Source organism: Falco biarmicus, chromosome 8 (assembly GCF_023638135.1).
Source record: "Falco biarmicus isolate bFalBia1 chromosome 8, bFalBia1.pri, whole genome shotgun sequence".
In the NCBI taxonomy this organism is placed as follows: Eukaryota; Metazoa; Chordata; class Aves; order Falconiformes; family Falconidae; genus Falco; species Falco biarmicus.
Window position 1 is genome coordinate 17371301 of NC_079295.1, and position 15729 is coordinate 17387029.

The 15729-nt window shown below is 35.1% G+C and overlaps 1 protein-coding gene across 4 annotated transcripts in view; it reads left to right on the top strand.

Moving 5' to 3' along the window:
- Positions 1–15729, top strand: part of CERKL (ceramide kinase like) — a 57954-nt gene that overhangs the window by 22152 nt on the left and 20073 nt on the right. For all 4 annotated transcript variants that reach the window (XR_008823366.1, XM_056348120.1, XM_056348119.1 and 1 more), the window contains exons 2-3: positions 2782–3024; positions 11119–11250. Coding sequence is in view for 3 of the 4 variants with exons in the window: in XM_056348120.1 (XP_056204095.1) it covers positions 2782–3024; positions 11119–11250 (375 nt within the window). In the remaining variant the exon portion in view is untranslated. The remainder of the gene's footprint in view (positions 1–2781; positions 3025–11118; positions 11251–15729) is intronic.

Consider the following 15729-nt stretch of genomic DNA (forward strand, 5'->3'; position numbering starts at 1 on the left):
CAGATGGTACCCAATATCTTTCTAAGTAATGTGAGAGGACAGTTAATGTCCTGAAACAGCTAGCAATAACCAGTATTATACTAACGAACCAGTAGGTTTTTTGAAGTTTAAAAAAGTGTCTCATCCAAAATATACTTTATTTTTAAAGTAAACTTGGTCGTTATCACATACTAGAAATATTTTATAAATGTAGCTCATGACTTAAATTATCTGATTGGTTTTATAAAATTTTACTGCATTTGTGATAATCTTATTTTCAATAAAAATAGAAGATGAGAATTATAGAATATGCCCAGGGACTTTTATGTGGCTTTGTTTTCAACTTTAGTAAAAACTTGTTGGCCCAATCCTACTAGCTAGTTCAGTGTTTCTTCTGTAGTTTAAAACTTGAGGATGATGCTTTCATACCGTTCAGTATTCCTACAGTTTATATGCTTTGTGAAACTGTATCTGGAAATGTATTCCAGTAGAATAACTAGAGTCAAATACTGTTTTTGAAAGTGTAGTGCTGCCTAGTAAGAATGTATTATTTTGATTTTCAGAAGTTTTAATGTGCATCAGAGCAGCATGAGAATTTGATAAATACAGAGCAAGAGGAAGATGTAAAAGCAAAAAAAAATCTGGCAGAAATAGTAGCATGAAAAGAGAAGACACGCCTTACCTGGCTGGTTACTAAATGTCATTCTATGGAAGCTAGTGGGGGAATAAGAAGTATTTTAACAGGCCTTCATTTTACTTGATTCAAGAAGGACAAACAGGCTAATGTTTGTAACTTACAGTTACATTTCAGGTGTCTTTATGTTTACCCATTTTCTTAAAATGTTCCATTTGCATGCTGAAATTTTCACTGTTCTGTATGTCTGACGGCGAGATTTTCTGGCTAAAGATAAGCAGACTCCCTTGAAAATGCTCTTTTTAAAATCAAACCAAGTTTTAAATAAAAGTATTAAACCATTTAGTTCTAGGTAAGTGATTCAGGATATCGTAAGTAAGTGTTTCATTTAGGGCCTACGAAGACTATTTAACCCCAAATGTTTAAGAACAGCTATACAAAGTTTGAAAAAAAATAAAAATCTAGACCTTGGAGTTTGTGATGTTAGTATTATGGTTGTTTGTACAATGTCCACTTACACTTTGAGCCTACACAAAATAATAGTTAAAATGGAATAATACATTTTTATTTTTTTTCCCCAGTCCCCTGGTTTCATTCAATGTATCTTACAGAAAATAATTTTAAAACAATCGTTACAGTACTTTTTTTCTATTGTTTGGTGAGTTTCCTCCTGTTTATTTGCTGCGTACTTCTGAAAACCTGGACAACAGATAATTTCTTGTGTACTAACTCAGTGCACACAAACATGTACTTGTCACAGCATTTCTGCTAAGAATTGAATGATTTTACTCCAGTTTTACGCCCTAGTAGCTGATATATGGAGTAATTAAGATGATAAAATGTAACAAGTTGGAAAAATCCGTGGGAAGTGTAGTAAGAGCATGCTTCTATTTGCAGTAGTTTATTTGGTATGGAACAGGAAAAAAAATGGGTTGGTTGGGAATTGTCAGGAGAGGTCATGCTGACTTGAGCTTTAGCTGTGTTAGTATGGCTCAGGTGTGACCCTCCAGGATGTCGGGAGAGTAGGGTGATCACTGCATAGTCTGGTTCAAGAAACGATGATGGGAAATGCCAGCATCAAACTGTTACAATTGACAGTGGTTTCTTTTGCTTGCTTAGAAAAAGTATGACTTTCTGAAGCCCTCAGCTTCAAGCGGTGTAATGAAATAGGTGATGTTGTTTGCAGTCTCACCATCTTTCTTGCAGTACCGTCCATTGTTCCCAGGAAGACAATTAAAATAGACTTTTGCAGCTTCTCCCTAGCACTTCAGTACACCCTGTGGCAACTATTAATCAAACAGAATCTGTTACGGCCTTTGCTATTGAGTAACCACTTTACTGAGCTATTGCTAGTTTTGGATAAGTCTACTTGTTTCTAGCTTTTCTTGCCTTGGGCTGCAAGGGGACCTTTGTTTGTCTGGGATATCAAACCAGCTGTAATTACAAAGAAAGCAGAGAAACTTTTATTTCTGTTTCCAGAGTATCTGACACCTACAGGAACGGTGACGTTTTTTCATCAGTCTATATATTTGACTTTGGTTTTGAGGAATCAGGTGTTTTACAGATCTTGAACTGGTACAAGAACTTTTGAAACCGTTTCTTTTGTCTTCTAAAGTAAATTCATAACTCAAAAATCAAAGATAAAATGGGTGACATGCTTTCGGTTTATTTTTCTATTTTTTCTTAAGTATTTTCTGGTATGTCTAGTCTAAACTCAAAATGCAGCAGTTATATGAAATGAAAAAGTACATAGAGCATATATAGTCAGCTTGGGTCATAGCACACATTCTGATCTATGATTTAGGAGAATATAGCTGCTACGATTGCTGTGATTTAGGAGAATACAATGAAGAATTTTCTTTTTGAATGCAAATTAAAAGAAATGGCTCACTGTTCTCAGAAGCTACAGTTTTATTCATTTTTTTTTAATATAAGAAAAGGGATTAAATAACCTTTTTGGAATATTGGTATTTCTATAGCTGGATACCTGACCTAAATATCAGAAAGTTGGTAAAATGTAAGACCAGTGATTAAGGCATATAATATGCAGTAAGTTTCAATGAACAGATGCTCAAGTGAAGCTAGAGATGAAGCCACCACAACGTTTTTTTTTAGGTATTACTCCTAATCATATTGATAACACTTCTTTTTTTTTTCTCCCCCTACAGGTGATTCCAGTATGGTTTTACAGGCTCATGAGGAGATTATTGAAATGAAAGATGTATTTTCAGTAAAATTGAAACGCCGTCGTTTTGTAGGGCAGAAGAAAGGTGGTACTTTGCTGGGTATCACAATTTTTAAATGCGTGAATAAAGAAGAGAATAAACTAACAGACTGTGCTATCCATTTAAATAACTTAAGTGAAGATCATTGTCATTCATGGTTTAGACATCTAAAGGAAATTTTGAATGGTAAGCATTTAATTTACGATGATGCCATTATTATTTCAGACTTGTTTCTATTGACAATACATAAAGTTGAGTGAAGCTTGAAAAATATTTTGTGTGGAAATTAAGACACAGATGTGTCTGTTTATTGCTGGAAAATGTTTACTACTGAAGTTTTACATGATGAAGTGTAAAGTGTAGAACAGTGACAATAAATGACTAATGCATCTGTAAAAATTAAACAATTTGGTGCTATTTTTTGCAAGTGTTTTGGAGCTTACCGTATTCTGACTGAAGAGTCTTCTGTGAAACCTGTTTCTTAAAGAAATAAAATATTTTGTTGATGTTTTCACTTTGAATTGCAGCACATCTGATAGTACTGCAGTTGTTACAGTCCTGGGAACTCTTCCTAGTGACTGTTTCGGAGTTCCCACTTGAGACATGCAGATTCTTTAAGAGACTAATGGGAAAGGCTTTCCTCTTTTCATAAATTCACAGGTGGAAGTGCTCTTAAGGTTCTGTAGGACTCTTACTGTATCATTTGATACAAAATATATTGACACTAGCTAGTGATGAGAGGCAATTATTTTAAAAATATCTTTCTGTGTTTGCCCAGGCTAATGCTAGTTTCAGGATGCTTTGTTTAACCCATCGTAGTTGCATTTTTTTCACGGCAGCTGTATCAACTTTAAGGAAAAAGTATTCACCATTTAGGGAAAAACCCACAAAAAATCAAAACCTTTCACTGTAATTTAATACCGTCAATACTGGAAAGACAGAATATCACACACTTCTACTTTTAAAAAAAACAAAACAACAGAAACTCCTATAAACCAAACTCCAATTGAGTTCCAAAACGTGTCTGTTTAAAGACTATGAGTTCGTTTACTACAGAAGCAAAACAATCCATCTTGTAACAGACTATTAAAACTCCAGGTGAATTGTTAATACTGTGCCAGGTTACAGAATTCAAATCTTACACATCTGTAGTGTTTGTAACAACACTTTCAGTAGGGATTTACAGCGTGCTTCTAGTGAAATGACTTTGTCAAGAGCAGATATTAGACAAAGTAAAATATGCGTTACTAATGGTGTATTCTTACATTGTTTGCTTACAATATGATTTGGATTTTCCAAATAAAAAAGTGTATTTAAAAGTGCCTTCCCTTGCCCCTGTTTGAAAGACTTTATCTTGAATATCTGAATCTGCAGAATTGCCAAGATTCTTGCAGATCTCCAGCTACCCATAAAGGCAAGGACATTTGCATAAGGAGCAAATGTCTGTTTTGTTCCCAGATTACCCTCCATCTATCAGGAGCAGTGATACCATATGTTCACGGAAGAAAAGCTGCAGTATCTCTTGCTCAGGTTGCCTTGACTTCGAGGTGCAGTCTCTTGTTTTATAGCTTTGTAATTGGAAGCCACCTGAACCTGAAAGAAGCATTCTGTGCAATGTTGCTGTTTCTAGTACTTCCTTCAGCTTCTTTCTACAGAGGCTCAAACCTTGTGCAGATTTTTCTTAGTCTATAATCAGTACATTTTTCTTCTTTCCTTCTACTTCAGGAGTAATCAGGACTCAGAGGGGAAAAAATAACCAAACACAACCCCGAAAATATCTTTTACTGATGTTTTATATTGGTTTAAGATCTGTAATTACAATAAAGGTATTTAACAGACAGTTGCATTTTGAAGTTTGGGTATATACTCAAACTGCCTTTCTATCTGGAAAATCACCAAAAAAGCAGCATTATTTCTGCATTCAGTGTGACAGAGACACATTATCAGTAATGCCAACAATGACAGTATAGTAATGGTATAATTCAGAAAAAAGTCTGATTTATAATGTACCAAATGTTGGTAGGAAGTTCCCAGTGGGGTTCGAGTCTGGACTAAAAGTATAACGTGGATAAATTCAGTTGATTCCTCAGTAACTAAAATCTCAAAAGGCAAGTTGATATATCTCTGCTGGAAACGATGAATTTTCATAGGTTTTTGTTGCAGGTTGTTTTCATCATAGTGTTGATGACATCTTTATTCTTTGACTCAAATTGGCTCCTTTTGGGTTTCCTTATGAACTACAGGGTAAAGTTACAATTTCATCCTCTAAAATAGTAATAATTTACATGTACATGTTTTTTTTCTAATCTATCTGATCACAAAATAAGTTTTCATTAACTACTGCATTATTTACTTGAAGTTTGTTTTTTATTGCTTCAAGGCTGGAGCAAATTAAAAGCAGGTGATTTACCGAAGTAGAGTGTATGTATGTTTGGGTATGGCTGTCAGTAAATATGTACTTTCATTTGTCAGAATGGCTAAATATTACTAACAGATGTGTCTCCTTTGAAAATAAATGCAATTTCTATTTGTTTACCTTACTCTTTGACAAGCTTTAGATTTTTATGCATATACATTAATTAAGGAACAATAATAGCAAGTTTATAACTGACGATAGGAGCTGGAGTTTTATCTGGAGATTTGTTCTAATGGAGATTTTGGTTTTTTTCTGAAATACTGTGTACGGAATTTCCCTTTTACTGTCTGTTTTGTGTCTGACAAACATTTCTTGAATGGTTCTTGCTGTTCATTCTTACTCTTTTTGTCATGAGTATCCTCTGTTGCTTTGAATTTGTGTTCAGAGTACTTCGATTTAAAGTTTAACTAGATAATTTTTTATGAAGCCTGTCATCCTATAAGTAAGCATACAGATGTAATATAGCTGTTTAGAATTTAGCTACAGTCGCTGCTATTGTGGCTTTTGTGTGTGTGTGTGTGTGTGTGACAGGGTAACAAAACACATGCACTACCATCTTCCCACTTCTAAATAAGTTCTTATTTTCTGCATAACATTGCTGCTGCTGAGATGCATGCCAACTGGGTATGAAAAGCTTGCTCAATGATGACGATATTCAGGAAAGATGATCTGTGTATCGCTTATTTGTTAAACTGATGTAAAATAACCACTGCCATTTTAAGGCATGCACCTGTGGAGCCTTGGTTCTGGACTGGTTCCTGGAAAGCCCCACACGGCAGCTTAGATAGGTTCTAGTATGCTGTTGCTCTCATGCCAGACTGTTGCACACCTGAGACTTAGTGATTTCCATTTATACATCACATCATTTTGTACTGGACTTAGGGGCATGTACAGTGGGGACATACTGTGTCAGTGGAATTCACAGTTTAATTTAAAATCCTGTGTGCATGCAAATGCCCAGTGTATCTTAAAGGGTTAAGACAGGCCCAGAAATGAAAAAATGTGTGATTATCAATGCTTATCCATTTTTTTGGTATTTTCTTAGCAAGATAATGCTGATTGATGGTTGATTTGAAAAAGTTTTACTTAAAAACTCTGTAAACTAGCAGGAGACAGTAAATAGGGTTAAGAATAAATGATGAACTAGCAAAAAAATACATAAAGTGCATTTTATTTTTAGCTATTATTCTGTAGTATCTCTCGCGCTGGGATTTGATGTGGATGTCTAAAACTTCATGCATGAAGTTTTAATTAAACCATTAATGTTAAACATTAACTTTGGTTAGTTAATATTAACAGTAGTGTCTCCATAGTTACATTAACAAATCTATCTCGTATTATTAGTTTTCCTCATGTATAATATTCTTGCTGTTGTATAAAGTATTTATAAATGTATGTAGTAATGCCATGATTCCAGGCTCTTAACTTTTGTAACATAAACCCATTTTCATAAAGCCAAGAACTGAAAGCAGCACAGATGTATGTCTGAGCATAGTGTCTCTGCTGCCCTATGTGCCTTTGTTTTCAGAACACCCTGATTGACCCACCACCCTTCATGGTTCACTGATTCACTTGATAGATCAAGTTTAAACTAGTGCATATTAGCACATTTGTTAGTACTAGAGGAACAGTTGGCCTTCCTGCTTTAGGCTGCTGGTTCATTTCAAATGGAGCAGCCACAGAAAACAATTAACAGAATACCAGTTAGGAGAACACCAAAAGGCTGACAGACTGAAATCGGTTGCAGACTATAGTAAATGACATTGATTCATTCATATAGATGTTGTTTAAAGAAAATTAAAAAAATATTATTTTAAAATACTTCCTAAAGAAGTTTCACTGTATAATTGTGTGGAAGTTTGACTGTTATTGGATATTATTTCATTAAACTCAATCATTTGGTGTGTTATAACATGTTCAGTGCACACAGGGAATGATAAATAGTAACTTTTGTCATGATCATCCTTTCATGTTGGTTGGCAATCATTTGGCACAAACAAAACCACATCAGTAGTGTACCGCATCTCTGCTCAAATGCCTTGTTTGTGATACCTATTTCTATGAATAGAATAGTTTACCTTTCTAAAAAAGTAAATTGTTTTTCAAATAGTCATAAAGAATATTCTAACACTTTTTATTCTCTGAATTCATTTGGTTCTTGAAAGACTGACTAGGGTCTATGTATTAAGTTTGATCTACTTTTCATGAATAGCTTAATGGTAAACACAGTTCCTGGTTTAGAATCATTTAATGAATTAATTTTTAGTTAAAAAATAAAATTCAACTGTTTACTTAGAAATCTAGGATCTTTTTTTCCCCAGCAGTTGAAAGCTCAGTATTCTTTTGCAAGCTTATGCTTTCTTTTAAAACTTTATATTGCTGCTTGGGGCTTATAAAACTCAAAAACAGTTAAGTGAGTTAGTAACGTTTGCTTTTTTTCCCTTTAGTTTTCTCCTGATGGTGGTTTAGCGGTATTGTAGCTCACACTGTCTGGGTAACAGAATGTATGCCACATTATCACCTTTCTCCTACAAACTTCCCTATTACTTCCCTCTGCTTTGTGCATTATATAGATAACTTTTTTTTAAAGGTTAAAGTATGCTTTACTTACAAATCAAAGACTGTAGTCAGTTTTTACAGTTTTTTGGCTCTGGGTGTTGGGGGGGGGCTGTAGGCCAGCTGATCACAGGTAGGAGTTCCTGTAGAGAAGATAAGAAACATGACAGCACATTCATAAATGTGGCTAAGTCTTTTTTTTATCAGGAGTCCTTATTCTTGTGGTGGCCAGTTTAATTTCGTTTGGTACTTTAGGCAAAGAGTATCAAGTCACAGAAATTATTTTTTTAGTCTTAATATTTTTATGACTTCTAAAAGACTGTAGCAATACCAGATAGCAGGTTTCCATTAAGTGGCTTGAAAAAAATTATTATAACATCTTTATGATGATGATTTATGTGTTTTAATAGTCTTTGGGAACTTCTGTGTAGTCTTGCTTTTTTTGTGTTGTAATTCCTAAGATTAGAAATTACCCTACAGTGCATATCAGCCGTGCTTGTTCCCAGAGAACCAAGTATAATTTAGGTTGGAATGGACCTCTGGATATTATCTGTTCCAGCTTCCTGCTCAGAGCAGGTGAGCTTCTAAACAAGATCAGGTTGCTGAGAGCCGTGTCCAGATAAGTTTTTTAAATCTCTAAGGATGGACATTCCACAGTAAAGTGGCAATATGATCCATGGCTTAACTGCCCTCGCTGTGAAGTGTTTTTCTTTATTTCAGATTGGAATATTCCTTGCTGCAATTTGTGTCTTTTGCCTTTTTGTCCTTGCACCTGCGAGAAGTCTGGCTTGGTGTTCTTTGCTACTCCTACAGTAGAAATGTAAGGGCAGCATTTAGGTAGATTCTTTTCTCAAGGCTATGGAAAGCCAGCTACCTCCGACTCTCGTAGGTGGCCTGTTCCAGCCCCTCATCCCAGTCATGGTTCTCTGCTGGACTCACTCCACTTTGTCAGTCTTGTGCTGGGGGGCCTAAAAGTGGATGCGGTTTTTTGAGGTTCGGGCTCAAAAGCTGTTGAATACAAGGGCATAGTGAAATCCCATCTGCCTGTTGGAACAAGTCCAGAGCAGGGCCATGAAGGTGATCGGGGGGCCGGAGCCCCTCTCCTGTGAAGACAGGCTGAGAGAGTTGGGGTTGTTCAGCCTGGAGAAGGGATGGCTCTGGGGAGACCATACAGCAGCCTCCTGGTACTTCAAGGAGGCCTACAAGAAAGCTGGAGAGGGACTTTTTACAAGGCCGTGGAGTGACAGAACAAGGGTTAGTGGCTTTAAACTGAAAGAGGGTACGTTTATATTAGGTATTAGGAAGAAATTCTTTACTGTGAGAGTGGTGGGGCACTAGAACAGGTTGCCCAGAGAAGCTGGTGGATGCCCCATCCCTGGAAGTGTTCAAGGCCAGGTTGGATACGGCTTTGAGCATCCTGGTCTAGTGGAAGGTGTCCTTGCCCATGGGAGGGGAGTTGGAACTAGATGATCTTTAAGGTCCCTTCCAACCCAAACCATTCTGTGAGCCTTTGAACTGCTGGTTGTTTTCTTATTAATGCAACCCAGTAAGCACTTGGCCTTCATGGCATCAACAGCACAGTGCTTACAGTTCCAGTCCTTGTCCATCAGAAACTTGGAATGCTCTCTGAGGTGGTGCTGCATAGTTGGTCAGCCCCTCACCTGCACTGTTAGGGTTTTGCCGGGCCAGGTGATGGACTTTGTATTTATCTTTATTGAACATCTTGAGGCTTTTTTCAAACCTTTTTTGCAGCTAATCAAGGTCCATGTGAATAGCAGCCCTGCCCTCCAGCACATCATCTGTCCTCACAAAGTTCCCTGTTTTCTTTTTGTCCCCCTTTTAAAGGAGATACTTTTAAACATAGGTGCTAAGGCTTATTACTGAAGATATTCCGGATTCATCAGGCATTAAGGATTGATTCATCAGGATTAATTTGCTGTCCATTGACATGGCACTGTATATAAATTCTGCCAGAAATAAATATAGAAATCTTAGGGGGTTTTATGTATGCTTTTAGGTTACAGCAGCAAACTGATCCAGAAATTTCCTACAGCATCTTTAAGAAATCTTCTAAGATTTACTAACACAAACGGAATACAGTGCTATTTTCCATATAATTGTTGTGTTTTGATCTTAAGGAGTACTTTCCCCTTTGATGCTGAAATTGTATTTAGCTATAATTTCTCGAAGGAGTTGTTCCTGTACAGTTGTTGAGGTAAAGTAACTGGAAGGAGCTTCAGGAAGTCTCAGCTGATGCTCTGGAGCTACATGTGGCTGTAAAAATTGAAGTAATACTCTAAGCGGGGCAGGAAAACATGCTTTCACTCTTGGTTCCTTTTGGAGTTATGACCTACTACTAATTTTGTTCTTGAATGTTGAAAGCAGTATACTTGCCAAATATTCTAACCTGATTAAAAGAAAATTTAGGATTGTTCAAATAATATATTTTAAGTAACTACCAAAGAAACAGCAGTATTGCATGACACTGCTTGCTTTTTGTAGCACATCATTCTTACTGAATCATGGCAATTGTAGGAATTATAGAAGAGAGAACCTGAAAAGTAACATTATTGTTTTAGTATGAATCATTTCCTGATACAACAAATGCCATATTTCAAATAATAAAATTGCTTCATGGGACCAGTGTGCAAGACAAGGCACTATTTGCATAGCAGTGCTTCTCAGTGTTGTTCGCTCAGCATTCATTACTTTGAAGACCTAAATGTAACTTTTAAAAAGTAAAATTAACAGTAAATCTTAGATTTATGAATGATATTACCACCTTTTCCATTTCTTTCTATTTCTTCATATTTCTTTGGACCTCTTTCAAGATGAGGTGATTTCCTTTGCACTATTTGATTTGCAATCACAGAAAACAAAAGTGTTGGATTGTAGTGTCAGTTTTGTTGGGTGTTATATATCTCCTTGGAGTTTTTCATATTAAATTCCAGCAAGGATATGTTTTGAGGTTTGGGTTTTTTTGTTGCCCAATCTGGTAACTTCTCCACATCCACCCTGCTCCTGTACCAGAGTTTAACTAGGTTATGATGTATACTTTTTTTTTCTGGTTCCTACAATGTTTTGGCTAGTGTGTGATTATTTCTACTGTTTATTTGCTGTACACACAAAAGTAATCAGTACCATATTTTTAAGATAAATAGTGCACATCCAAGAAGAAATTGAGACTTTCTAGACTATAATTTAATTATCCTGTACAAGTACTGTAATGGTTCTAGTATTAAAAATTAATTTAACCTTTAAAAATAGCGGGTATGTGTAATCTTAAATGTTTTGTGTTTGCTTTTTAGGCTTTCAAAATAGACCAAAATCCTTAAAAGTGTTTGTTAATCCAAGCAGCCACAAAAGAGAAGCCACTCATGTTTATTATGACCAAGTTGCACCTCTTTTTAAGCTTGCTAACATCAGAACTGATGTCACAGGTAAGTTGCTTCAAAAGCAGTTTAATCCTTTGTGAAACTAGTACTTAAGCATGCAAGACAATTTGAATTTACTGCTAATCCTTATTGGCTTTGCCTGCAAATAGTGCATTTGGAACTGTAGTTAATATGACACAATGTATTTTTATTAATAAAAAATATTTTGGTAATTCTGTTATAATTGAATATTTTCCCCATATAGCTATTAATACTATTAATATTTATTTAAAAAAATCAAGCATTCTATAGAAAGAAACAAGCATTTAATGTCTGACAGTTTTGTATACGCTTGTTAAGAGTTGTTCCTGCATTCTGACAAACACATGTCCTTAAATATTACTTCTCTTCTGGGAATATCTATTGGCCTGACATCATCAGAGGGGCTTATTCGAAGGACACATTATTTCTGGATTCTGACTCGGTTTCAGGGATGACCTGAAAGCCTAAGTGATTAAGTTCTGTGATGACAAGGGCAGTTCTCACGCGGCACATGGGCATGACTTAATGTCTGGAGAATGCAAAGGTACAACTTTAATGGTGTAGTGATGCTGCCTTCTGGTCAACAATGAGTTCCTGAGAGCAGGTTTGGATTTAAGGCCCTAATTTATGCCAGTGTTCTGCTTTATGTCCTAAATTTGCCCTTTAACTGCTTAATTTGATTGACATTTAATAAGAAATTGAACAGGGAAACAATGAATTGTCTTAAAGCAGTAAAATATTAATGACCTGATCATTAGTTCTGCCTCCTTCTGTGAAAAGACTGAAATTTATGCTGTATCAGATTTGGTCCCAAAAACTACCCAAGTTTACAGAGAAATTATATTAGTATTTCCCATTCAGTTGTCATCTATAGGATTACAATTCCCTTTAATACACTGCTAATTTTTGATTATGCATTTCATATTCATGTGAATTTTAATACCAAAAAGTCTTTTTCCTGTGTCTGCTGTAATTTGCTTGCAAAATAATCAGTTCCAGCTTAAACAAATTATGGGACAGAGGGCTCATCCTACACTTGTCCCTTAAAATTGTTGTGAAATCATGACTAGTTCAGGTTACAGGCCAAAAATAATTCTGAGAAAATCTGATTTAGGCACGAGGATATAATAATGCAATAAGTGTTTGTATAGGAGATTTATCTTGCTGATTTTGTTAGCTGTATCTATGTATTTTTTAATTACTTAACTCACAATTTGAAGTAAAATCATTTGAAGAGTGAAGACATGTGAGAAAAAGTGTGAAAAAGATTCTCGGTGTAGGAATCCTGTAGTGGTAATTTCTTAACTTGCCTTAGTTGATAAGGGAATGCCAGCAGCTTATATAAAGCTTTCATTCTCACAAACATATTTTTCACCTGCAATGCATAGATGATAGTGTAAACAGATTAATAATAATGCTATCATCTTAGAAATTGAACATAGGCTTGTTTGCTCACAAACATTTTTAAAAAATGGGGTTTTTTTGTCATGCAAACCTTAGAGATGACTGACTATGTCATATTGTTAAATTATTACTTCACATTAAGCAACTATTTAAAGACAATTGCCTCTTAAAATTATTATTCCTCACTACTGGTTAGTGTTTCTTTTATCTTTACTGTGGACATTAACAGAGTAACAAACAAGGTTGAGGCAGCATTATCATTAACCTGTGTAAGATTAAATTTTTAGCTATGCAATGTCACCTGGAATCCTAAAGCTGAACTAACAAGCCAAATCTGTATCAATAGATTTTTAGAATCATTAATAGAATTTAATATAAGCAATGAATATAATTTGTTGTGGTTTTAAAATAATTTTTCCTAATTGAATAAAAAAAAAGTTTGGGGTTTTTTTTCTTTTAAGTTTTGAAAAGAAACTTCTGGTTTTAGCCAGATAAATGTTTAATGGCTTATCCTTAAAATAAAGTTATTTTGGCAGTGTCCAAATGCTGTTGTGCTTATTAGCTGCCTAACACTCCTCCTACAGGCAAAATGAGAAAACTACATTACAGTTTCAAATGCTAGTAGAGAACTAAATAATTAAGACTTAGGCATTTAAAAAAAAAAAAAAAAGAGAGGAAGGTGCTGATGTCTCTCTACTGGTACCATCTTCTAATAAAACTAAGTGCCTAATGTATGTAAATAAGTGAGTTCTGAAATAGCATTTCCTTTCTCCAATTTTAAATCTTTAAATTTGGTAGGGTTTTCTTTTTTTTTGACAAACTACTTTATACGCTACAGATTTATTAATTTCAGTTAAATTAACCAAAACTCTGAAAGAGTGGATTGTGTTTTGTTGGGTTTTTTTTGGGGTTATTTTTGTTGCAGGGAATAAATGTCTGAAGTGCTTTGTGCAATAGAAAGTGGGAATTGGCAAATTTAAACTGAAACAGTACTTCAACTTTACTATAGATAAGGATAAGCAATACTTAAAAACTGCTTGCACGGACAATCTTGAATGCTGCAGCTGGGATATGGCAGTTAGGAGAATGGTGACTCTTTAAAAATCTGGTTCAACAAAAGCTCGCGCCACGTTTGGGATACCTACAAGTACTGGGAAATAGTGATAATTGGAGCTAGTGTTTTAGAAATACAGTAGTAGCTTGCAAAATTTTATACATACTAAAAAATAAATAAAGATAAGCCCAGCCCAACAGATTCCTAGCTTTTCTCAGTTCTCTTCATAGTTTTGACTTTTCTGCTTCTGTTTATGCCTGATTACAAGCTGGATGTTTAGGCAAAACCAGCCTTCTCCACACCCCCATTTGTAGTGCAGAATCACAAAGGAAAAAAGAGACACACACAATTGGACAAATAACATTGGTTTGAATTTACTAGACAGTAAATAACGTGTGTGGTGTTTTTTTTTTTTTTTTTTTTTTTTATCCAGTGTCAACACCAGTTAATCTGTTGTTATCATTAGCAGTTTTTAATCCTATTGACATTAGTCTGTGACACAAGTGCCAGTATTTATGTGTCATATGGAAGTGTCCCATGTTTTGGAGTGTTGAACTAATTATACATTGCTTTTTCTATATGTAGGGGCTGAACCCTTAGTTTCTTGTGGGCTGTGTAAGATAGGGTGTTACAATGGCTTGGAGTATGTGTGAGAGCTGCACTGTCAGTGCCCTTCTTTCAGAATGCTGTTACTTGAAGCATAATGCATACTGGAATTTACAAGTTGGGGACACACAATGTTCTTGAAAAAGGGAAAAGACTTAAAATTATGCATTAGAAATGGTTGAAAACAGCATTAAATAGTATTTCTGTATTAATATTTTTGCCAAATATGTAATATGAATCCTTCTCAAACAGTGAAAGAAGGTCTGTCTTCCTCTTACCAAAATTTATTGTGTGGTGGGTTGAGTTTGGATTTGGGTTTGGGTTTTTTTTTCCCTTGAATTGGAACAGGACTAAATATTCAAACATTGAGCTTTTTTCCAGCTATCAGAATGACTTTTATGTGTCCCTCTGGAGCTTGTCAGGCCTGCAGAAAACTTTTTAGACGTGGTCTTTTATGTCTTTGTTGGATTTTTAAATTTTTTTTTTCTACTTGATTGGTTTTCTGTATGTTCTCATGAAGTTTTTCGTGGAAACTTATTTTTTTTATTACTTTTTTTGTCACAGTGTTTCAAAATAGATGGTGCATACCTCTGTCATTCTCTCATCAAATTTTAAATTTCTTGAAGTTATCCCTATTGTTAAGCCTTGCAGTAGTCATCCTGTGTAATTTCCAAAGAAGCTATTACATGCAAAGAGGAGACCCCATCAGTCTGCGTAACACTAGTCATTTTTGCTGCCTTTTATTGATTTCTCTGTAGACATAAGTCCTCTTTATTTTCATGTCCGTGTTCTTTAAGTGAATTAATTTTGTAATAGTAAACATAACTTAGATTAGGAAACCACTGGGCATGTTTTCTTTTACAAAATAAAAACTTATTTACTGTGCCATTTTAATTAGACTGTACTTAGAACTTTCTGAATGGTACTGTGTTAATTTAAAAAGGCATGTAACCTGGTAACCTACTACATGTTTTCACGGAAAGAGTTTCTTCCACAGTGAAGCAATGGTGAGGCATTTGAAACTTTCTGCATTTTTGCATGATGCACAGTTTTATTGGTCACTTCTTTCACAGTCTGCAGATAGTGATAAAAGAATAGTTCCCATCGGTAAAAGCAAAACTGAGTATATGGTAGCTTAAATATTGTGCTTTGGTCTTCCAGAAGTGGACCTGCGTGAAAATAAATTCTGTAAATAATTTCTGAAGGCTATTATAGTGATAGGTATTTCTGTAGCAAAATGACAATTCTCTGCCTTTGATGCAATCAAAACAACTCCAGTTTTTAATTAAGAATTTCCCAAACACCAAGCACTAGTCCTCTGCTAGTACTGGTTGGGAGATCTTGAAGTTGTATGCTGATATACAGTTGTTTAGTGTGAAGTGTAAAAATCTTATCACTGTTATTTTTTATTTTTTTTTAAAAAAGAATTTATGTATACA